This window comes from Chlorocebus sabaeus, chromosome 20, assembly GCF_047675955.1.
Source record: "Chlorocebus sabaeus isolate Y175 chromosome 20, mChlSab1.0.hap1, whole genome shotgun sequence".
Classification (NCBI taxonomy): domain Eukaryota; kingdom Metazoa; phylum Chordata; class Mammalia; order Primates; family Cercopithecidae; genus Chlorocebus; species Chlorocebus sabaeus.
In genome coordinates this window covers 23,946,224-23,971,336 of record NC_132923.1, presented here as the reverse complement: position 1 = coordinate 23,971,336, position 25,113 = coordinate 23,946,224, and the positions used below count along the sequence as shown (strand labels likewise).

The following is a 25,113-nucleotide window of genomic DNA, read 5'->3' as shown; positions in this document are numbered from 1 at the left end:
AGAAATTAAAATAACTTGTCCAAGGTCCTCCAGTTAGTAAATGTCAAAGCAAGAATTCAAACCCAGGTCTGAGTCAAAATAAAGCTCCTAACCCATAAATTAGGATGCCTGTCTTATGTGAGAAAAGATTTTAAGGCAGATTAGTATCAATAAATGTAGAAAATATTAAATTATTTTCATAGTTTTATTTTTTCCTTATAGATCATAGCTTAATTTTCTTCAGTGCTTTGCCTTAGGAAGTCACATGTTATGGAACACTTTTTTGGGACAGTGGGGCTGAACTGACTATATCTGGGGAGCTTGTTAAATATGCAGATTCAGCTTTATCTTCCCCTCAAGATTCACATTCATTAGATCTGAGGTGGAACTGGTTAATCTGTATTTCATCAAGTTCTTTACCAGGTGATTCTGAATCGCAGCAGGTTGGGGAACCACAGTTAAATACATTTACAACTTTCCATACTATCTGCTGTCTTAATACATTTTACAAGATGGAAAATATGATGGAGCATCTTAAACTTCATGATGAAATAATCATAATCCCATTTTAAGTTATTAAGTTCATCTTAAAGATTCCTTAAGTAAAATAATAATTGTTGTACATCTTGGTTCAGTTTAGCAAACATTTATTTTGAGATTTTAATTTTATATTAGAAAGTTAGCTACTCGAGAGTAACTGTATGATATTCCTCTGTACCTGGTCCAGATGGTAGAACAGTCAATAATAATCTTGATTGCTAAAATTGGGAAAAGTAACTGGGAGAAACATAAACATTTGCTTCAAGGAGTATAAGATATAACAGAAGTAAATCAAGATATTTTTTATAAAACCGTGTGTGGCTTTTGAGCACCAACAGCAAAGGAAACAAATGCAGCCTTTTTCTAGTCTTTTACATTGACTAAATTCTTAGTAACATTTTAAATAAATTTTCCTGTTGAAATTTTCTTTTTATTTTTATTATTATTATTATTTTGACAGAGTCTTGCTCTGTCGCCCGTCTGGAGTGCAGTGGCGTGATCTCGGCTCACTGGAACCCCTGCCTCCCAAGTAGCTGGAACTACAGGTGCTCACCCCCACGCTCCACTAATTTTTTTGTATTTTTAGAAGAGATAGGGTTTCACCATGTTGGCCAGAATGGTCTGAATCTCTTGACCTCGTGATCCGCCCACCTCAGCTTCCCAAAGTGCTAGGATTACAGGCGTGAGCCACCGCGCTCAGCCGAAATTTTCAATTTTCAGTAGAAAATTCTTCTTGAACTTTAGCTCAGATAAATTCTTGACTAACAGGCCAGGTGTGGTGGCTGACACCTGGAATGCCAGCACTTTGGGAGGCTGAGGTGGGCAGATCGCCTTAGGTCAGGAGTTCAAGACCAACCTGACCAACATGATGAAGTCCCATCTCTACTAAAAATACAAAAGTTAGCTGAGGGTGGTGGCAGGCGCCTGTAATCCCAGCTACTCAGGAGGCTGAGGCGGGAGAATCTTTTGAACCGGGGAGGTGGAGGTTGGAGTGAGCTGAGATTGCGCCATTGCACTCCAGCCTGGGCGACAAGAGTGCGACTTCGTCTCCAAAAAAAAAGTGACTAAACTTCTGACACACAGCTTTTTAAAAAGGTTGTAGACCTCACCTTAGATTCTCCAATGAAAAATGTGTTTTAAGAATTTCACTGTCACTGGCTGAATTGTGCCCAGCTTTCTTGATATGATATTGTAGAAGAGCCTGCAATTCTTAATCTATGCTCATGTTAAAGGATTCATTTAAAATACAGAATTAGCACTCTTTAACTGTGGCTTTCTATAAACCATGTTACTCATTTGCTATGAAGTTCCTTGAGACTATATAGCACACATAATTGTACACAAATCTGTGAACATTAGCGTCTTTATATTTGCATGTTTAGAATTTCTACTCATATAGTACACCTGAAGACTCATCTTACAAAGCCTGAATTTTAAAAATTGCATCTAGAAATCTGCTAAAATTTCTCAAATTTATCCTCCACTGAACATTGTAACATTTTTCTTCCTCAGATGTTCGGCTACTACTTAATAATGACAATCTCCTCAGGGAAGGGGCAGCACAGTAAGTATCTTTCCAAATCCACTTAGAATGTTATTCTAACATTGGATAAACTATGTTGACAGTGAACTAGCACCCTGAAAACAAAGTTTAAAATGCTTCAAAGTAAAGCAGTTGGGTTTAGCAATTTTCGTTGTTTTTTTAAATTGGAAAAAACATGTTCCCCCAATTGTTATTTACTTCCTCAAAGCTTATTATAATATATGAACTAGTTTTTATTTCTGCCCACATTTGCCCTATTAAAGCAGAGTTTAATGTTAGCTGTTAGGTTTTCCTTTACAGTTGTTCTAGTTCATGTTGAGTTTTTTTAAACAGCTAGCTATACGTAGGAATGATCTGCCAGTGAGGAATGATAATGTTTAAGAATAGCAAATATTAATAAAGTGCCTTAATAGTGAGAATTAACCATAGGATAAAAGCATGATTAGGTTACCTAATCATTGACTCCTTATCACTCTGAAGCTAATTAATCTTTCTAAAATATTTCCATTGTGTCCTTGCCTTCAAAAATACTACAGTGGTGCCTCTTTTTTTTTTTTTTTTTTTTTTTTTGATACCTTCTATAATAAAATCTAAACTTGCTGTAGCTTTCAACGCTCCCTGTTGTCTGGCTTTATCACTACTCTACTCTTCAACACGAAGTTCTGTTTCAGTTGCTGTCTACCCAACTGGCTCAGAGTTCCTTTGTAAAGAGTTGGATAATGGCTAGGTGGGGTAGGGATGGGGAGACAGAACAAGGACATGTTGATGCAGAGCAACAAATAATTATCATAAAGTCATTGGGTATGATATATAATTGGTTTAGATTTTAGCCATAGAAAACTGTTGTAAGAGCTGCTGCCTGGGAAACAATCTGCCCTGTCCATACTGCTTTTTTGGAACTCATTTTGGGGCTAGATTCTGCAAACAGAATTTGCATAGCTTTACTGTAATTGTCATCATGAATGATACCCTAATTATACATTGATTTAAGGAAGCTAGGCTCACATCAGATATACTCTAATGATAGTTTCTCTTAGATTCATAGAATCTGCCATACAAAAAGACATTCATCATTTGCTAGTTTAACTCCTCTCCGCTTTCTTTCACTGAAAGAATTTCATCAACATCTGTCAATAGACAGTTATCTAATCTGAATGCTTCTAGTAATAAGGAATTCACAATCTCACAAGGCAAGTTCTTCAGTTTGCCTGCCATATTGGTCCCAGTTTTATCCTTGAGAGCTACCCACAATAAATCTGCTCTGTACATCACTTGATAAGCTGAAAGGGGTGGATGTTGAATATCACCCGAGTGTGATTGCAAACTAAAGCCTGTTATCCTATTTCCAATTAGAACCAAAGAGAAGCTGGTATGTAGCTTCTCCACCTTTTGGCTAAGATTAAGAGAAGTTGGTATGTAGTTCAGATACTTCATTTGCTTTAATTGCACTGACACTAAAGCTTTGTATTTATAAATATTCTGGTTCTTATAGACTATGGGTTCTTGGGGAACCCTCTTGTTAAGAGAATTTTAAATATTTGATTTTCCATAGAGAAGACCCAAATATTTGATTTTCCATAGAGAAGAAAAATTCAGTCTTATTTCTGTATTAAAGCATTTCAGTCCCTTGGCCATAGTCCTCATAGTTACTGCTCAATTAATGTTTTCATAATCATTATCATAATTATTGCCTTCAGTCTTTATAAAATGAAGGTCTTGAAGTAGCTAAGATTTGCCATCTTTCCTGGATTTGCTTCTGTTTCTGGCCACCAGAACCATCCCCAGATAATTCCAGAGCTTCTGGAATGAGTAGGGTGTTGTAAGTTACGTTAAAGAGTGAATTTCATTCTGACAGAGATAGTGAGATTGTTTTGAGCAGAGAATAACATAATGAGACTTATATTTTAGAATAATCACTAGCTCCTGTGTAGAGGGGCAAAAGCTGAGGTAAGATGAGTAATTGCAAGACTATTAGAATAGTTCAGGGATAGATGCTAGTGGTTGGACTAGAGTGGTAGCAGTGGGGGTGGTGGGAAGGAGTCAGATTCTGAATATGTACTTAAGTAGGGCCTACAAGATTTACTGATGGACTGGATGTGAAGTGTGAGAGAAAGAGAAGAATCAAAGATCACCCCAAGTTTTTGGCTTAGGCAGCTGGTAAAATGGAGATCTTGTTTACTTGAGATGGAATTAAAGGTAAGGACATTTTCGTGTTGGTGTTTGTAATCCATAGTCTTAGGACATATACTAGAATAAAATATTTACTTCCTACTCTTTTTTTTTTTTTTAAACTAATATTTATTCTACTTTTTATGAATAATTTATATCCTTTCTGAAGAGCCAAGGTGTTTGGGATTAATTTTGCTACATGGGGATGTAGTGCTTTAAGAAGAAAACACAGTAATAACTTTTGAGGCTGAGGCAGGAGAATCACTTGAATCTGAAAGTTGGTGGTTGCAGTGAGCCAAGATCGCACCACAGCACTCTAGCCTGGGCAACAGTAAAACTCCATCCCCCGCCAAAAAATAAATAAATAAATAAACAAAATAGACAGTAATAACTTTTAACAAAATAAAATTGAAAATTAGCTTTTGAGGCTGGGCACGGTGGCTCACTCCTATAATCCCAGCACTTTGGGAGGCTGAGGCAGGCGGATCACCTGAGGTTGGGAGTTCGAGACCAGCCTGACTAACATGGAGAAACCCTGTCTCTACTAAATATACAGAAATTAGCCGGGCGTGTTGGCACATGCCTGTAATCCCAGCTACTCAGGATTAGCTGAGTAGCTGATCCAGCTGAGGCAGGAGAATCGCTTGAACCTGGGAAGTGGAGGTTGCAATGAGCCAAGATCACGCCGTTGCACTCCAGCCTGGCATCTGGAAGAAAAAAAAAAAGCTTTAAATATTTGAAGAAGTTTACATTTTGTTATTTTGCTTTATCTTGAAAAGCCTAGGGAAAGTTTAACACTCTGCTTGAAACTAGTGGTCTCCTTGAAACTAGTGGTCTCCATCCTTTTGTAGTTCATAAGTGTGATGGTTGAGTTTTCACATGCATGTGAGATGTGCTTCCCTCAAAGCTTGTTATGTTGGCACATTACCTGTCTGACATGGGAAAAAAATACTAGCCGTCTATTTTAATAGGTTAAAATTGGGAATGCTATGAGAAGACAGATACTTTTCAAGAATATAAGTGTAACTCTTATTTCCATTTTTCTTTTATCTTGTTTTTTGCTTTAGCTTTGTAAAATGTATTAGAGAGCCATTAAAAATGCAGAATTTCAAAAATCAAGCTTTGGACAAATAAACAGTAATATTAGGCATGTACTTTGATTATTTATGCATTCCTCTTTTAAAAATAACTACTCTGTGCCTGAGGCTCTGCTTTTATACTTGACTCATGCTCAACTCTCACTTCACCTTCTTCGCATGTCAGATGCCTTCTGTCATTTAATTATAGTTTCTCGTGACTTTGAGAACCGAGAAAAAAAAATCATTTCCAAAATAGTGTATCAATGGAAAATTCTTTTGAATTACTGAAAGCTTCTGCCCAAACGATTAAAATTGTTGGCAGTTCACAATAATCAGATTGCTTCAAACTTTGGAATTAGCCGAGTGTGGTGGTGCGCACCTGTAGTCCCAGCTACTCAGGAAACAGATGGGAAAATCTCTTGAGCCCGGGTGTTTAAGGCCAGCCTGGCAACATAGTGAGACTATCTCAAAACAAACCGACTTTGGAATTGTCTAAATAGAGGGTCTTTTGGAGCTTAGGAGCAAAGAGGAAAAGGTAATTTCAGAGTTTAAGGAGCTTCCAAGATCTCCGTGGAGAGGAGTCCCTTCAGAAAGCTGGAAGGCATTATGTTAACACTGGATGTCTGGGGAGAAAGGGGAAAAGTACCAGGTACTGTTTTCACATTTCCTTTAACTATTCTGTGAACCACCTTTGTGTTTATTTACACATAATTCTTTTCTCTCTCCCTCCTTTTTTTTTTTTTTAAAAAAAAAAAAAAAAAAACTTTTTAAAAAAACAGTGCATTTGCCCAGTATAACATGGATCAGTTTACGCCTGTGAAGATAGAAGGATATGAAGATCAGGTAATAATTGCCTTTTAGAAGGCTATGCCTGGGAGATAGTAGAAATCCTATTAATAGAAACCAAAGCAGATGTCTGAACCAGGTGCTGAATAAATTTGTCTTAGTTTTTTTAGTTTTTGTACGTACTCTACATGTTATGATATTTTTCCTTTTTCTGATAACACTAGCAGTTTCTTTGACAAGAGAGGAGAGCAGCCTCTAACAAGAACAGTGAAAATGGAAGTATTTAAGTCGTACAGGTTTTCCAGCTGTCTTTAATTCTCCTTGATAAGAGTAACAGCAGACATATTTAATGGAAAAACAGAGGCACTCCTGAAATTTAGACTACTTATTTATTACTTTAGGATTTTGGTGGTTGGAAAATGGGGTGAGAAAACAGTTTACTTTATGTATTTTTTCATTTTTGAACCATGTGAATGTATTACCTATTATAAATGCTAAGTGTAATGGCCCTAAAGTTTCATAATGACTCTGGAAAAAATCTGTGAAAAAATTACAAAAGTGTACATAAAAGTTATCACAGCTATGTATAAAGTAACTAGATAATATATTAGAAACCAAGAAATGAAGTATATTATTAATATGGGGGATATTTTGTAGTTTAAAGTTGACTTATTCATAAATGTAATATTCTTAATAATATGGGACTTGGTTGAAAAATTAATATGAAAAAGAAATCTGACGAAATGAAAAGTTAACTGCCTCAGAATTTTTATTGATGTGTTTCACAAAAGCAGTAAGAATTGTCTTTTTTACAAAGTTACTCATATGTTTAATGATTCTTTGGAAGGTCTTAATTACAGAGCACGGTGACCTGGGTAATAGCAGATTTTTAGATCCAAGAAACAAAATTTCCTTTAAATTTGACCACTTACGGAAAGAAGCAAGTGACCCTCAGCCAGAAGAAGTAGATGGAGGTCTGAAGTCTTGGAGAGAATCCTGTGACAGTGCTTTAAGAGCCTATGTGAAAGACCATTATTCCAACGGCTTCTGTACTGTTAAGTATCTGCTTCATTATCAGAGAGTGTTTTCTTATATTTACCTTATCCTTTGGAGACTTTGGCCTACCAAACATCCCTTCTTTCTTCTTAGTCATGCTCTCTTCTCCTCTGCATTTTATTCCCTAAATCATTTTGGAAAGGGGTATGAATAAATGGAAATTTTTATATGGAAAAGCTCTTTTTAAAATCCCAATGCACAAAAAATTTAGATATCAGTGTATTCTGTTTTCACATTTGACTTATGAGAAATGCCTTATACCCATCAGGAAAAGGTCTTTGGTTTTTTTTTTCCTTTCTTTTTTTAAATTAACCTTTTAAATTAATTTTTTTCTTGTTTTTTTTTTTTTTTTTTTTTTTTTTTTTTTTTTTTTTTTTTTTGAGACGGAGTCTGGCTCTGTCACCCAGGCTGGAGTGCAGTGGCCGGATCTCTGCTCACCGCAAGCTCCTCCTCCCGGGTTTACGCCATTCTCCTGCCTCAGCCTCCCGAGTAGCTGGGACTACAGGCGCCCGCCACCTCGCCCGGCTAGTTTTTTGTACTTTTTAGTAGAGACGGGGTTTCACCATGTTAGCCAGGATGGTCTCGATCTCCTGACCTCGTGATCCGCCCGTCTCGGCCTCCCAAAGTGCTGGGATTACAGGCTTGAGCCACCGCGCCCGGCCCTTGTTTGTATTTTTACCCAGATCTGAAAGGTCTTTGGTTTGGACACAGAGAAAAAATGGTATACTAAGATTGTTTAGAGAGCTATTGCTCATATTTATGACTTTTTGATATAGGCATTTTTACACAAAGCTACTTCTACATAGTTTAGATATTTATATTAGGTAATCAAAACTATTAGAACTAAACAATTGGCTGGGTATGGTGGCTCATGCCTGTAATCCCAGCACTTTGGTAGGCCAAGGTGGGCAGATCACTTGAGGCCAGGAGTTCGAGACCAGCCTGGCCGACATGGTGAAACTTTGTCTCTACTTAAAACATACAAAAAGTAATTGGATGTGGTGGTGCACACCTGTAGTCTCAGCTACTCAGGATGCTGAGGCACAAGAATCACTTGAACAAGGGAGGTGGAGGTTGCAGTGAGCTGAGACCACCCCACTACACTCCAGCCTGGGCAACAGAGTGAGACTGTCTCAAAAAAACAAAAAACAAAGAAACCAAACGATTTTTTAAAAATCAGGAATGATTTTCTTTTTGTTGTTGTTGTTGTTTTGTTTTTTGAGACAAAGTCTCACTCTGTCGCCCAGGCTAGAATGCAGGGGCACCGTGTCGGCTCACTGTAACCTCCATCTCCTGGGTTCAAGCAATTCTTCTGCCTCAGCCTCCTGAGTATCTGGGATTACAAGTGCCCACCAACACACCCAGCTAATTTTTATATTTTTAGTACAGACACTAGAGACAGGGCTTCACCATGTTGGCCAGGCTGGTCTCGAACTCCTGATATCAGGTGATCTGGCTGCCTTGGCCTCCCAAAGTGCTGGGGTTACAGGCGTGAGCTGCTGCGCCTGGCCTGATTTTCTTTTACTACCTCTTGACTGTAAAAATAGATAAATTTGATGTTATCATGATTTTTCCTTTATAAAATTATGGCATATTAAGAAAAATATTGATTCGAATATTTTTTATTTTTAAATTGACAAATAAAAATATGGTATGTACAACATGTTTTCAATATGTATACATTGTGGAATGGCTGTATTGAACTAATAACATGGATTAGTACACATATTTATCATTTTTTTGTTGTGGGAAAATCTCTCAGCAATTTTCACTAGAATATTTTAAATATGAAATGATGAATTACATGGCAGTCTAGAATACAGTTAGGAGCACTTACTTTGAAGCCTAACTAACTAGTTTGAATCCTGGCCCTGCCAATTAATTAGTTGTATGACCTTAGGTAAATTACTTAACATCTCTGTGCTTCAATTATTTGACTGTAAAATGGAAATAATTGTTTTTACCTCATAGAGTTGTTGTGAAGATTTAATGAATTAGTAATATATGTAATATATTACATATGCCTGGAACAGTGCCTGGCACAAAGTAAGCTCTACATAAATGTTAGATAAATGTTAGGCTAGGTGTCATTATGTTTGATTTTTTTTTTTTTTTTTTTTTTTAATGAGAATACCCATTATGGTGGACTGAACAAGTATAGAATTCCTGTTGGGAAGCCAGTATTGCAAAGGGGAGACATGATAGACTCCCATTTAGAAATTGACTGTTTAATCCTAAATATACTTTGAATTTATTGTCTGTTACCCATTCAAAGTTTGTCACTACCCATTCTTAATTTGGAGAGCTCCAGCACCAAATAACTCTACTGTGTCCTTAGCTATCAAATGAGCTACAGAAAGTCATGGAATTGTTCTGATGGTGTCTGCTGTATATAAGTGTCCTGTGACTATGTCTTCAGCTCACCTGCTTAGTAGTTCGTAATTTCCTCTCATTATTCCCTATCACATTTTCTTTTTTTTTTTTTTTTTTTTTGAGATGGAGTCTCGCTCTGCCGCCCAGGCTGGAGTGCAGTGGCGCGATCTCAGCTCACTGCAAGCTCCGCCTCCTGGGTTTACGCCATTCTCCTGCCTCAGCCTCCCGAGTAGCTGGGACTACAGGCGCCCACCACCTCGCCCGGCTAGTTTTTTGTATTTTTTAGTAGAGACGGGGTTTCACCGTGTTAGCCAGGATGGTCTCGATCTTCTGACCTCGTGATCCGCCCGTCTCGGCCTCCCAAAGTGCTGGGATTACAGGCTTGAGCCACTGCGCCCGGCCCACATTTTCTACATAGTGTGTTCCAAACATTTTTCGTTGTCCTCTGACAGGCATCTAATCCCCCATGTTTTGTAAGGATTGAAACTGACAGAAAATCTTTTTTTTTTTTTTTTTTTTTGAGACAATCTAACTCTGTCTCCCAAGCTGGAGTGCAATGGTGTGGTCTAGGCTCCCTGCAACCTCCCTTTCCTGGGCTCAAGTGATTCTCCTGCCTCAGCCTCCCGAGTAGCTGGAATTACAGGCGCCTGCCACTACACCTGGCTAATTTTTATAGAGACGGGGTTTCACTATATTGGCCAGACTGATCTTGAACTCCTGACCTCATGATCCGTTCGCCTCAGCCTCCCAAGTAGCTAGGACCACAGGTGCACGCCACCATACCTAGCTAATTTGTGTGTGTGTGTGTGTGTGTGTGTGTACTACAAGGCATGAGCCACCATGCCCGGTCTATTTCTCCTTCTTTTTCTGCCCTTTCCACCTTGCCCTTTCTCCCTCTTCTCCACTTTTTCCCTTCTCTCATCTCTCTCTGCATCACCACCAAATCAGTATACATTCTTCCCCTGCTAATGCCATTTCCTCTCTCTACTTCTGAAACCTTTGATTTTTTACTTTAGTCCCCATTGTACAGAAACTGCTCTGAGTTTACTAATGCTTCGTGAGTTACCTAGTCCAATGTCCTTTTCCTTGTCTATGACTTCCAATGGCATTTCACACTGAAGCCAATCAACTACTTCTAGAAATTATCTTTTACTTAGGCTGGAGTTTTGCTCTTTTTGCCCAGGCTGGAGTACAGTGGCATGATCTCAGCTCACTGCAACCTCCGCCTCTCAGGTTCATGCAATTTTCCTGCCTCAGCCTCCTGAGTAGCTGGGATTACAGGCACCCACCACCACACCTGGCTAATTTTTGTATTTTTAGTAGAGACGGGGTTCCACCGTGTTGGCCAGGCTGGTCTTGAACTCCTGACCTCAGGTGATCCCCTTGCCACGGCCTCTCAAAGTGCTGGGATTACAGGTGTGAGCCATTGCACCCAGCCCCCTAATTATTCTTACTCTGTTGTACTAAGTTCTTTTTTTCCCCTACCTTTGTAAATGTAGGCATTCCCCAAAGTTCATAGTTCATTTAATGCAGGTAAAGTAACATAGACTTCGGTGTCACAAAAACAGTGGGGATTCTACCTTTGGATTCTAGCTTTACCACTTTCTGAGTCACCTTAGGCAAGAAGCTTTATGAACTTCAACTTCTCGTCTGTAGATGATAACAATATATTTCATCAGATTTATTGGAGGAAAAAGAAAATACATGTAGAAACATATTTTGTGGACTATAAAGCACTATTTTTTTTCTTACTTTCCCTTGGTGATTGCATTTCCATTCACCTCTCCCACACTAAGGAAGAGTTAGTGTTTCTAACTACTAACTAGATATCTCTATCTGTAGTTCCCAGTTTGTTAATGACACCACCATCTTTTTAGTCACCCTTTAGTTCCTTCTTTCCTTTGCCTGTCATTTGCAATATTCTGCTAGACTTTGATTGTTCTTCTGCATTCTGTATGCAGCTCTTCCTTTCCATTCCCTTTAATACAACCCTGGCTTGTTGCCTAGATTAATCCTGTGGCCTCCTAACTAAGCTTCAGCTTTTCTTCGTTTTATCTTGAATACCAGTATTGATTATTCTCCCACAATATTAGTTCTAGTCATGTTTTGCTGTCTCTCTATTGCCTATAAAGTCTTAAACTTCTTACTTTACATCTACTATTACATGACCTAAATCCACCATCCTGTTTTGTCTTTCATTAGTCCACTTCACACACACCCTCCAAACATGACAGAACTATCAGCCTTTCACTGGACAAGTCTTTAGTTTCCTGTCTCGCCTTTATTTTCAGTCTCCACTTATCAGAATCTCATCTGTCTTGTATGACCCAGCCTAAATGGCACCCGCCTTGTACCCCAAACCAAGAGCAGTATTTCCCTCTGTTTTCGTTGTATCACTGTCTCTGGTAGAACCTAACATGTTCTGCTTTGTTTTCATATCCCATGTGCACTATTGTGTTGTAAGCTCATTTTATCTGATTCTTTGTCTCCCCCAAGGATTTAACACGCCGCTTTTGTACAATGCGTGTTGTTTAAATTAAATGTGTTTGGAGCCTATTTAACTATTTTTGTTTTCCCAATAATAGGTTTATGCTAAAACTATCGATGGGCAACAGACTATTATTGCATGTATTGAAAGCCACCAGTTTCAGCCTAAAAACTTCTGGTAAGAAATAGATATTCTCTTCTATTTGTATCTAATTTATATCCAAAAGAAACCAGCAGTTGAGACTTGGTTTTTAATCCAACTAGCTTGGAATAATTATTTAACTTACAGACTTCAGTTTTCTATCTGTAAATGAGAGATTAAGATTCCTTACAGTTCTGGGTTTTATAATTATATTTTCTTTTAAAAGTTACTCTTACTTTGAGTGAGAACAAGTGATTAGTGAAGTGCCCTGTTGAAAATCTGAGTTTTACTTGGCTTAGGGTTAATGCTACTTGAGTTAATTGTATAACTCAGCAGCCTATTCATCTGATTTTGGAAGAGCCTCCCATGAGCAGAATAGGCATGGTTTTCCATTTCGAGGGAAAAAAGGAAAAATGAAAGTCAAAATAACTTAGAAAAGGCTTATGGTCAGGCCACTTAGATTCAGACTTTTATTTGAGTAGACAGAGCTTTGGGTTTGCCAAACTGGAAATGACAGTTTCTCTCTCTTTTTTTTTTTTTTCTTTTTTTGCACCCCTCTTTCCCAACTTCTGTACCTCAGTGGCAAATCACTTCTTTCTTGTGCTTATTGCTAATTCTGCAATGTTGTGTGTGTGTTTTAATAGGAATGGTCGTTGGAGATCAGAGTGGAAGTTCACCATCACACCACCTACAGCCCAGGTGGTTGGAGTGCTTAAGATTCAGGTGAGATTCCAACATGTTTATAGACTTAAAACTTCACATCTTTAAAACATGTGCAAGTTGCTCTGGTATTAAATAAGGACCAAGTATATGTAGATGCAAAGGGAGACTGATGGTAGTGAATAGAAATAGAAGCCTCCTTCTTGGGGTAGTAAACAGAGAGAGCTATTCTGAGTTGATAAAGGATAGTACGTAGAGTATATGGCAACATGGTTATTGTTATTTTTCCTTTAAAGGTAACATAAGATATATCTAGGAATTATCAAACAGCAGTTTTAGGAAAGAATTAAAATTAATAATAATAATTATTATTATTTTTTGGGATAGTCTCACTCCATCACCCAGACTGGAGTGCAGTGACATGATCTCAGCTAACTGCAATCTCCACTTCTCAGCCCAGGCTGGGTTAATTTCTAAAAATTATAACTAGAGGGAATGGCAGGTGTTTTGGAATATAAATAGCCAAGCAGAAGTTGATTGATTGATTGATTGATTGATTGACTGATTTTTGAGACGGAGTTTTGCTCTTATTGCCCAGGCTAGAGGTGCAATGGCATGATCTCAGCTCTTTGCAACCTCTGGCTCCTCGGTTCAAGTGATTCTCCTGCCTCGGCCTCCCAAGTAGCTGGGATTACAGGCATGTGCTACCACGCCTGGCTAATTCTCTATTTTTAGTGCAGGCGGGGTTTCTTCATGTTGGTCAGGCTGGTCTCAATCTCCTGACCTCAGGTGATCCACCCGCCTCGGCCTCCCAAATTTCTGGGATTACAGGCGTGAGCCACTGCATCTTGCCCAGAAGTAGATTTCTAATGCTGATGTCAGGGTAGACGGGCAGCTGAATAAGATAGCTGTTAACTCATTTGATGCCTATCTGGATTGAAGTTTAATATCCTAGCAGAGGTTTGACTTTCTAAATTTAGGGTGATTTAATATTTAAGTTTCACTAACTCTAAGGTCAGAATAGGTACAGGTGACTGAGAAGATCAGTACCTAATTGTACCTGTATTATATTGTATTAAGCTGTGCTTCAACAACAATTACCAAGAGTTGTCTTTTTTTTTTTTTTTTTTTTTTTTTTTTTTGAGGAGGAGGAGGAGGAGTCTCGCTCTGTCACCCAGCCTAGAGTGCAGTGGTACGATCTTGGCTCACTGCAACCTCTACCTCCTGGGTTTAAGCAATTCTCCTGCCTCAGCCTCCCAAGTAGCTGAGATTACAGGCATGCACCACCATGCCCAGCTAATTTTTGTATTTTTAGTAGAGGCGGGATTTCACTATGTTGGCCAGGCTGGTCTTGAACTCCTGACCTCAGGTGAGCCACTGCGCCCAGCCAAGGGTTGTCTTTTTTAATGCTCTAATTTAATCAAGTGCATAGGTAATAAATTCTGTAAAAGTAAATCTCCTCTTTTTATATATACCTATAGCTTCCTGCAACAAGCTCCTGGCCATAGGAGCTTGCCCAACTCAGGTGAGACAGGCTGGTGTTGAGTTCACAGCTCTGGGAGCAGCCCTCAGTGATATGTAAGAGTTGGTAGATAAATATGACAGCTTCCTCAAGTAGGACAACTCTGAAGCATGTTCTATTTAGTCTTCCAGAGCCCAGTACCCACAGCTGTAACCTGCTCATAAATGTACCTGTAAGGCTTCCTTCCCTTCTGTGTCTCACTTCTTCTGTCCCCTACTATAGCTTTGTGAGATTTGCTCCCAAATAAACTACTTTTCCTCTAATCTTTGTCTTGGGGTCTGCTTCTGGGAAGGTGCAGCCTAAGGCAGCATACTGTTCTGTTTCTGTTAACCAAATATCTTAGTAGCCTAACGCTCTAGACCTCTTGTAACTGTGGCATCAGCATTAACTTCCTGGAACCATGGTATCAGCATTGTAGAAGCTTACTGTAAATTTTGTGTAAATAAATTTTACTTTGTTTCTAGATGGAAACAGCCATTTGTATTTTAACTTTGCCAGTGCAAACCTATAAAATAAGAGCACACATCACAAAGGGTGATAATTTATGGTAAGATTCAAAATACAGCCCAGTATACAGACCCACATTTAAACCTTTTTAAGCACAAATTGATCACACTTTCGGGGAAGGCTTATTTCATTTACATATCTTTTAAATTTTGGAGTGAGAATTACTTGGAAAAGTCATGAAGATATTTAGCCTTTCAGGCTAGTCTATAGGCAAAAGCATCGTTCTGAGAAGGCAATAATTTCTGAGGATTTATGTTGATGACAGTCATGTTGAAATATGTATTAGTTAATTGAACCATTTTCATGTTAGCAGATGAGACCTAGAAAAGGTCTTAGAACACGTAAGTTTTGAGCTTAATTTCTTTCTTGAAACGGTGTGTCTCGCTGTATCACCTAGGCTGGAGTGCAGTGGTGCTTTCCTAGCTCACTGCAACCTCAAATTCCTCAACTGAATGATCCTCCCACCTCATCCTCCCAAGTACCTGGTGCTACAAGCATACGCCACTGTACCTGGCCAACTGTTATTATTTTTTGTAGAGTCGGGGTCTCACTATATTGCCCAGGCTGGGTTAATTTCTAAAAATTATAATATCATTAGTGTATTAGGTAATGAAATTAATATTTTTTAGAATTTTTCTTTTTTCCTTTTTTTTTTTTTTTTTTTTTAAAAGACGGAGTCTCGCTCTGTCGCCCAAGCAAGAGTGCAGTGGCAGGATCTCGGCTCACTGCAAGCTCCGCCTCCCGGGTTCACGCCATTCTCCTGCCTCAGCCTCCTGAGTAGCTGGTACCATAGGTGCCCGTCACCACGCCTGGCTAATTTTTTGTATTTTTAGTAGAGACAGGGTTTCACTGTGTTAGCTAGGCTGGTCTTGAACTCCTTACCTCCTGATCTGCCTGTCTTGGCTTCCCAAAGTGCTGAGATTACAGGTGTGAGCCACCATGCCCAGCCCTAGAATTTTTCATTGAGATCATAGCAGTGAGGCTTATTGACCTTAACCTATATTCCTTTCCATGTCCTAATTAAGAAATATAACAGAAGTTCAGACTAATTGTATAGTCTTTATTCTTGAACAAAAAGAATGTGCTCTGCATACCTCCTCTCTTTAGACAAGTTCTGAGAAATAGAAGTTCTTGTTTCTTCTATGGCCAGATCTCTGGTTTTTTTTTTTTAAATATCTCCCATCCTGTTTGTACTAATCCCCCATCCTGCCCCCTTTTTGTTTTCGTTTTGTTTTGTTTGAGATGGAGTCTTGCTCTGTCGCCAGGCTGGAGTGCAGTGGCGCGATCTTGGCTCATTGCAACCTCCACCCCCTGGGTTCAAACAATTCTCCTGCCTCAGTCACCCAAGTAGTGGGGATACAGGCGCACGCCACCACGCCGGGCTAATTTTTTGTATTTTTAGTAGAGACCGGGTTTCACTGTGTTAGCCAGGATGATCTTGATCTCCTGACCTCGTGATCCGCCCACCTTGGCCTCCCAAAGTGCTGGGATTACATTTGTGAGGCACTGCACCCGGCTCATTCCCCTTCTGAATGTTCTTTTCAGTCCCTGAACCTCTAGTTTTTTAATGAAAAAAAAACAAAACTGATATTTGATTGTGACCTACTTGTATTTTAAATATTATCTATTGGAATTTTAACCTTTTTATGTCATCATCATTGAGCCAGTCTTTTTGCCCACATCTTTGCTATTCTGATTTTATATGTAAGTATCAGTGGTTCTTATTATCACCCTTCTTTTCCAGTGGATTTTCATCTTGTCTCCAGTGGATTCCAGTCTAGCTCTGTTGCCCAGGCTGGAGTGCAGTGGCGCAGTCTCAGCTCACTGCAGCCTCTGCCTCCTGGGTTCAAGTGATTCTCCTGCCTCAGCCTCCCAAGTAGCTGGGATTACAGGCACCCGCCACCATGCCCGGCTAATTTTTTTTTGTATTTTTAGTAGAGAAGGGATTTCACCATGTTGGTCAGGCTGGTCTCAAACTCCTGACCTCAAGTGATCTGCCCTCCTCGACCTCCCAAAGTGCTGAGATTAAATATGTGAGCCACCATGCCTGTTCTCAGTGGATTCTTATATTGTCTTTTCTTCTTTAACCTCTCAGAAAGCCAAAAGGTAAAATTTCAGGGTTTAGAGAGGGTATGGAAAGTCTAGCTTCTCTTGCCCATCTGGATAGAGCCAGCTGTTTGTCCTCATTAAAGAAGATACTTGCCAGGCACGGTGGCTCACGCCTGTAATCCCAGCACTTTGGGAAGCCAAGGCATGGGGATCATGAGGTCAAGAGATCGAGACCATCCTGGCCAACACGGTGAAACCCCATCTCTGTTAAAACTACAAAAATTAGCTGGCCATGGTGGCATGCACCTGTAGACCCAGCTATGCAGGAGGCTGAGGCAGGAGAATTGCTTTAACCCAGGAGGCGGAGGTTGCAGTGAGCCGAGATCGGCCACTGTGCTCCAGCCTGGATGACAGAGCACAACGCTGTCTCAAAAAAAAAAAAAAAAGAAGATACTTGTTTTTGTCCTTTAAACAAGGATATGTAGGGGGTTTATGTTGTCCAGGGAAGTCTTTTTGTTGCAAATAGGTTTCTGCCTAGATGAAGCTTGGCTGTTAGTTATGCCCTTCTAATGATATCCACAAAGAGTAAGCCCCTGCTGAGACACTATTTCTCCCCAGATCAAGGAATTTCTAACTTTTTGACAAACGTAGCATTGGGAAGTACTACATATGTTGTATAGCTCTGGAATTTGACCTAATTCAAATCCTAGCTTCTCCTCTTATTAGATATGTGAACATGAATAAGTTATTGTTTAATAACTGCTTCAAGGCAAGTTTCAGTTTCCTCAGCTATAAAATAGGGTTAGTTGTAGTCCTCATCTCATAAGAGTTTCTGTAAAGATTAAATGAGGTGGCCTAGCGCAGTGGCTCATGACTGTAATCCCAGCACTTTTGGGAGGCCGAGGTGGGCGGATCACGAGGTCAGGAGTTCAAGACCAACCTGGCCAACATGGTGAAACCCAGTCTCTACTAAAATTACAAAAGTTAGCCAGGCTTGGTTGCGGGTGCCTGTAATCCCAGCTACTCGGGAGTCTCAGGCAGGAGAATCACTTAAACCTGGGAGACGGAGGTTGCAGTGAGCCGAGATCGTGCCATTGCACTCCAGCCTGGGTGACAAGAACAAGACTCTCAAAAAGAAAAAAAAGATTGAATAAGGGAATATAAGTAATAGTGAAGTCTTTATGCAGCTGAAGTCTTTATGCAGCTGAAATACTACTTTTCTAACTGTCACATTTCTTATTCATGATAGCCATTTCAGTATGGTTAGTGCACTCCAGCCTGGCACTTCACTTTACCTTACATATTCAGAACTACTTCTATCTTTTTAAAAATATCTGATTTACCAATAAAATATTTGTTTTTCTGTCCTGTCTTTAACCCTCAATGAGACTTTTCCTGTACCTGGTCAGTTCTGCTTACCAATATTGATGATAATGTATATGGAGAAATGTGCCAAATATTAGGTATTAGGATCCATTGAAACTCCTTGGTTTTCACAGAGAAAAACTAATGTTTAATGACTTTAATTATTTTAATATTGTTAAGAGTGGGATCTTATTTACCTTTGTATTCACAATGCCTAGCACAGTGCTTAGAATGTGAAAAGGATGTAATAAATGTTTGTTGAACTTAATAATCAGTTTTCCCTGCTAAGGAAAAAGCGTTCTTAAACTTAAGTGTTCTGTGAATTAATTAACCACCATTGTGAATTACCATTGCTTATATTAATTATTTGTTCAGAGTTGGTAAAAAGGCTCATCAACTTAAAGATAGCTTAAAGCATGGATTTGTGTCCTAAGTAACAGGTTTCTCTATGAACCTCCCCTAAAAAGATTCATACATTGTCTCACACAGGTTCACTATTACGAAGATGGCAATGTTCAGTTGGTTAGTCATAAAGATGTACAGGATTCACTAACTGTTTCAGTGAGTATGGAATATTTAGTGTCTGTCTTAATCATGTCTCATCTTTCTTTAAAAAATTAGTTTTGATCCTGAGTGCTGATTCTGCCAGTAGAAATTCAGTTTGCTTTTAATGTTTTGATTTTGGCCACTTCTGTTAGTGCCTCTTACCACCAACCAGCCTATATTAGTTCACAGTTTTTGACTCAAAATATTGATTATGGCTTTAGACAAATGTCCTTCTTAGTTGCTGTCTCTCAATTGTAATAGTCACTCAAGGATAGCAATACCTTCAATCAATAAATACCAAGAGCAAGGAAAGTTTACCAAACTGCATCCTATAGGGCTGATTTATATCATTAGAGAAAAACATTTTTAGGAGTATTCAATTAGAATGTTTTGTGGTTTGGTGTTGTCATTTTACTTGAGACGGGAAGTCACTCTGTTGCCCAGGCTGGAGTGCAAGGAAGGACATGATCACAGCTCACTGCAGCCTCAAGCTCCCCGGCTCAAGCGATCCTCCCACCTCAGCCTCCCAAGTAGCTGGGACCACAGGTGCATGCCACTATGCCCAGCTAATTTCTTTATTTTTGGTAGAGATGAGGACTCTATGTTGCCTAGGCTGGTCTCAAACTCCTAGACTGAAGTGATCCTCCTGCCTCAGCCTCCCAAAGTACTGGGATTATAGGTGTGAGCCACCATGCCTGGCCACTATTGTGTTCTATACCTTGAAAGAAGAGACATGATTTGTTCTTGTATTTCTTTGATAGTCTCATTACTTCTTTTTCTTAGAAGTTATTGAGTACCCCCAAAGAGTTTTTGTTTATGTGTTATATCTATCAATGTTTACCTCACTAAAAATTAAAGCTGAGAAGTGTTGGCCGGGAGTGGTGGCTCACACCTGTAATCCCAGCCCTTTGGGAGGCCGAGGCAGGTGAAAGCTTGAGCCCAGGAGTTCAAGACCAGCCTGAGCAACACGGTGAAACCCCGTCTCTACAAAAAAATATAAAAATCAGCTGAGTGCCTGTAGTCCCAGCTACTTGGGAGGCTGTGGTGGGAGGATCACCTGAGCCCAGGAAGGTTGAGGGTGCAGTGAGCCAAGATCGTGCCACTACACTCCAGCCTGGCTGACAGAGTGAAACCCTGTCTCAGAAAGAAAGAAAGAAAACTAAGAAGTGTTAAAAATATTACTTAATTAAAACTAATGATAACAAACCCATTACTTGTTAATAAGTAACATCTTTGTGAATATATTTTCCAAATCAAAAGAAAAAAAAAATAGTGGGAAGAATGGCATTAGTCTTTGTCTTCATAAATTGTGTAATGTCTGGTTTATTAAAAGATGGCTGATTTTATTGTGATATTAGTTGTTTTTTATTTGTTTGTTTTTTGAGATGAAGTTTCACTCTTGTTGCCCAAGCTGGAGTGCTATCTTGGCTCACTGCAGCCACCACCTCCCAGGTTCAAGTGATTCTCCTGCCTCAGGCTCCCGAGTAGCTGGGATTACAGGCATCTGCCACCACGCCCAGCTAATTTTTGTATTTTTAGTAGAGACAGGGTTTCACCATGTTGACCAGGCTTGTCTTGAACTACTGACCTCACCTGCCTCGGCCTCCCAAAGTGCTGGGATTACAGACATGAGCCCCTGCACCTGGCCTCTGCTTCATACCTTTCATTATCCCTCACAGTGATAAAGTCATCACATATCATGTAGTTTCTAGGAAATTACATCATACACACATTACAGAGTGAAAGTGAAACAGGCAAATAACTTTGTGTTAGTATTATTATGAAAGTAGAAAATAGTTTTGACCTCATAGTCTGTCTCAGGACTGCTGCTCTAGACATTAAATCCTACCCTCTTCCCTTTAATTCTTTTGTACTTAATGGTAACAGGAAGAGGGAGATTCATATCATTTTATACTTGAACCACGTAGTACAAAATGTGATTGGCTAGTTTAACATCGTAAGTGGCAATTAAAGGCATATGTGAACTTATGTATGACTGATGTGTCCAAGGGCATTGTTCATACCATTTTAAACCAGAAATATTTTCAAGGCGTCAAAGTTTCAAGACTTGATGATGTCTTTTGGGCATACTATGGTAGAGTGGAAAGAGCATGGGTTTTTTTGGTGAAGACCTAATTTCAGATCCCATCTTTATCATTCAAAAGCTGTATAATTCTGGTCAAGTTGCTTAAGAGGATTCTGTTTTCTCATCTGCAAAATGGGGGTTACGATTATAACATAGTCTCCCGTAGAGTTGTGAGAATCAAAGGAGGGTAGTGGGCATGGGAATGCTTGGTAAACTAGAAATTGTTATACAAATGTTAGTTAAGATGGACTTACTTTTCAGGATCTTACTGCTTACACATTAAACAAAATCTGATTTTCCCCCTCTTCCTTCTTCCATTAGAATGAAGCCCAAACTGCCAAGGAGTTTATTAAAATTATAGAGAATGCAGAAAATGAGTATCAGGTAAGAAGATTTGGAGCTAATTTTCCTAGTTCTACTATCTTATTATTTTGCTGTTAACATATTTTGTTAGGCCTGTGTCCTTTAATATAAATATATATGCTCTTCAGTTTTACTAAATGTGGAGACTTTGCAGACCTTCCAAGTTGGCATTCTGCTTACAGTCAGGGTTTCAGGATTGCTTGGGACTGTAGCTCTCACTTAAGAAATAATATAGGTGAATTTGACCAAATTCAGAGATTGGAGAGGAGCTCACTGAAAATAATATATCCTGTCTGTCCTTCATAGGGGACTCAAGCATATCCTTTGACTATAGCGTTACTTTTCTGTTCACAACCAGCTCCATTTCTGTTCAAGCAACTCATCTTCAATTATCTATTGCAGACAGCAATTAGTGAAAACTATCAAACAATGTCAGATACCACATTCAAGGCCTTGCGCCGGCAGCTTCCAGTTACCCGCACCAAAATCGACTGGAACAAGATACTCAGCTACAAGATTGGCAAAGAAATGCAGAATGCTTAAAGGCTGAATGTAGGATTCTTCAGTATGTGGAAAGACAAGGATTCAACGTGTGGTCCTATGATAAATAAGTGATTTATAAACAAGAGTGATATTTTGCTAGGGCTTTCAAAGTTAACCGGTTTTCTAGCCTCATGAAATACTGTTGAACCTGTAGCGTTATCTTGATTCTTTTGTGTTTTCTGCCTTGTAATTTTCTGTTATTGCTATATCTACGTGTAAATCTTTTTTTTTTCCTCTTTTTTTTTTTTTTTTTTGTTAATTCTGCCACATTTAATGTTGGTGAGAGAGCGATCTATCCTAATAACATTTTACTAAAGTTTCCTAGCCATGAAGCCTGCTACTGATTTAGACAAGGTATTATGGTCATTACTTTCTACCCCTATCCTTCCAAGCACTTCTGGTACTTCAGTGGTTTTTACTGATCCACCAGCACCTAAAGAGGCTATGCTACAATCTCTAGCTAAATGGAAGACACATTCATCCTTCTCCCTCTGACTGCTTTGATCATCATTTACTGCATCTCATAACTGTAATTTTCCAAAGTTTGGATTGGGACTTTTCAGGTCCTTTTTGGAGGGCAAAGGAAGTGCCAGCTTCTCTGGGGAACTTGTTTTTAAATCCAAAGACTTGAACCACATTCCCTGCACATGAACATGTTGCTTTTATCCCTTCTCTCATTGTCTCCCTCCCATCTTAGTACCATTGTAGTTATAGACATCTGCATTTTTAGAAGCATTTTACCCATTTATTTTTTTAAACATTCAAGAACTGCTGACGTACTGTGGATGTAGAGTATAAAACTTGAAAAATGCAGATGTTGAAGGAATAATAGGTATCTTGTGCTTTAATACTTTATGGCAGGATTGTACTATAAGCAAATGAATTAAACAGCTATGTAAATCATAAACAAAAACTAAAAATGAACCAAAGTGAAAAGGATAACTTCCAGGCAGTATCTTTCTATTGTAACCTGTTATTTAAGGAAATACTAGTGATTTCTTCTAAATAGGATGTAAAACTTATTTCAAATTACTCTTCCTCAGTCCTGCCTGCCAAGAACTCAAGTGTAACTGTGATAAAATAACCTTTCCCAGGTATATTGGCAGGTATGTGTGTAATCTCAGAATACACAGGTGACATAGATATGATATGACAACTGGTAATGGTGGATTCATTTACATTGTTTACACTTCTATGACCAGGCCTTAAGGGAAGGTCAGTTTTTTAAAAAACCAAGTAGTGTCTTCCTACCTATCTCCAGATACATGTCAAAAAAGAAAGGTGTTTGTGCTTCCGTTTTGTTTCTGCTCAGTAATACAGTCAAGCAACAGTTTGTTTCCAGGTGACCCATTGAGCTGTGTATGCATTTTTGTTTATTTCAAATAAAATATATTTGTATTATTTGTCATTCATACTATCCATCCATACCACACTATCTTCTGTATCAGGTAGTCTAATAGAAATATACCTGTTTTGTTCTAAAATTGTCTGAGTCTCCTTTTTGATTCATCGCTTCAGCCTTGGTTCTCAAGGTAAGATATTCAGCTGTATTTGAGCTTATGTTGAGAATGTTTAGGGTTTCTGAAATTGGTTTCTACCTTCAACTATTATAGACTTAGTGAATATCCACAGATTTGCAAAGAACAGGTTTTTAAAGCATAAGCAATGTCTATGGATCATACTGCTCTTCACTCAAAGACTACCCATGTTTCAAAGGGAAAAATGTAGTTGTCTTCTGTACCTGTCATTCAGAAAGCAAGGCCCCAAGTATGGTTGTAGTCACTAGGCAGAAGGAGAAATGAAAGAATCCCTGCCATAAACTTGGTAATATTTCACATTGCGTTATCTTGAAATGCTGCTTTCCTCTCCTTAGTTGGCCTAGCTACAGACTTGTGGGAGAGGCTTTTATCCTGGTTCCCAAAAGAGAACCAGAGGGAGTTTTTGTGCTTCAAGTACTCCATCCAAGGCCAGGTCAAATTCCTACCTTTTTGAGGAATATTTAGCTGCATTCCGTTCTATTTGTAATGCAAATAGATTGAAACATTCTTGCTTTTAATTTATTAACTCTCTCATCCTGCCCCTGCTATCCCATTGATTCTTTAGCTTAGACTTTTTTAAAAAAATTCTTAACCCCTTAACTATCTAAAGACCTTGGTTGGGAGGAAGTCAACCCTCCTTACCAAGTCTGGCAGACACTCCCTCCTCCTCCCGCCCCCTTCTCTACCTCCCTTAGTAGAATATTTGCTTGAATTGTATCTATTTTATCACCACAAGCTGCTGAAATCAGCCTGTTGTACCCCAGGGCAAAGATTTCCCAGCCATCTGGAAAAGAGTTTTTTGTGAGGCCTCCCTCCTATATTTGGGTTTGAAATGACACTGCTGAAGACTGTTTCATCTGAGCCTCAGTGGTTATTCCTCTATTGCTTGCCTAGTTCCAATGCCTGTTGTCTTTTATAATCTAAGATTTTGGTGCTGGACCCATCTAGGTTCATAGGATACTTGGCAAACTTGGCATATTCTCTTCAAACTCAAAGAATGATTAATATTTGAATGCCAGCTTATGAATTTACAAGTTTCTATAAAACTACCAAGTAAACCAAATGCTTGTGACCATTGGTCTCGTTTTTCAGCTACCTACTATGTGAAAAATCAAAGGAAGATTGGTAAATACAGAACAAAGCTGGATTGTCCTATAGGTTAAGTTGAGCTAACTTAAATTTCTGCTTTGAACAGATAGGGTATGTATAAATGCACGGAGTATATACAAGCTCTGAGCACAGAAACAAATCTCCCATCTGACGACCAGAGGTCAGTCTCCTCACCATCTTGGTTTTGGTGGGTTTTAGCTGCTTTACTGCAACCTGTTTTATCAGCAGAGTCTTTATGGCATGTATCTTGTGCTGACCTCCTGTCCTATCCTGTGACTTAGAATGCCTAACCTCCTGGGAATGCAGTCCAGTAGGTCTCAGTCTCATTTTACCCAGCCCCTGTTCAAGATGAAGTTGCTCTGGTTCAAACAGCTCTGACAATAACAATTAGAACCCTATGTGAAGTAGATTTTTCCTGATGAAACTTGTTTAGAGAAGTTCCATTGTAAACAAAGCCACATAGCATCACACTTTTACCCAAGTTTTTACTATACTGTAGCCTTTTGTGTACGTTTTGAGAACATCCAAGAGAGAAACCCGACCAGAGAAGAGGGGAGATTGTATCCAAGAATAATATGGATTTAGATTTGCTGGTCAGAATGGAGCCCAGGCATTCAGTTTGAGTATGGTTGACGGTAGGTTTTTGAGATGGTAAGTAACAAGGCAGTTT

General features: G+C 39.1%; 1 protein-coding gene and 1 non-coding gene across 2 annotated transcripts in view; both read left to right on the top strand.

Moving 5' to 3' along the window:
* CAPZA1 (capping actin protein of muscle Z-line subunit alpha 1) overlaps nt 1–23,279 on the top strand; it is a 48,565-nt gene extending 25,286 nt beyond the window's left edge. The window contains exons 3-10 of the mRNA XM_007977556.3: nt 2,032–2,083; nt 6,090–6,153; nt 6,944–7,150; nt 12,111–12,190; nt 12,799–12,877; nt 18,747–18,818; nt 21,211–21,273; nt 21,655–23,279. Of these exons, the coding sequence (XP_007975747.1) occupies nt 2,032–2,083; nt 6,090–6,153; nt 6,944–7,150; nt 12,111–12,190; nt 12,799–12,877; nt 18,747–18,818; nt 21,211–21,273; nt 21,655–21,795 (758 nt within the window). The 3' untranslated portion in view covers nt 21,796–23,279. The remainder of the gene's footprint in view (nt 1–2,031; nt 2,084–6,089; nt 6,154–6,943; nt 7,151–12,110; nt 12,191–12,798; nt 12,878–18,746; nt 18,819–21,210; nt 21,274–21,654) is intronic.
* On the top strand, nt 5,071–5,169 carry LOC119624646 (small nucleolar RNA U13). The gene has a single exon (XR_005240799.2). It is a non-coding gene; the product is annotated as a small nucleolar RNA U13 (small nucleolar RNA).
* Nucleotides 23,280–25,113: the final 1,834 nt, after the last annotated feature.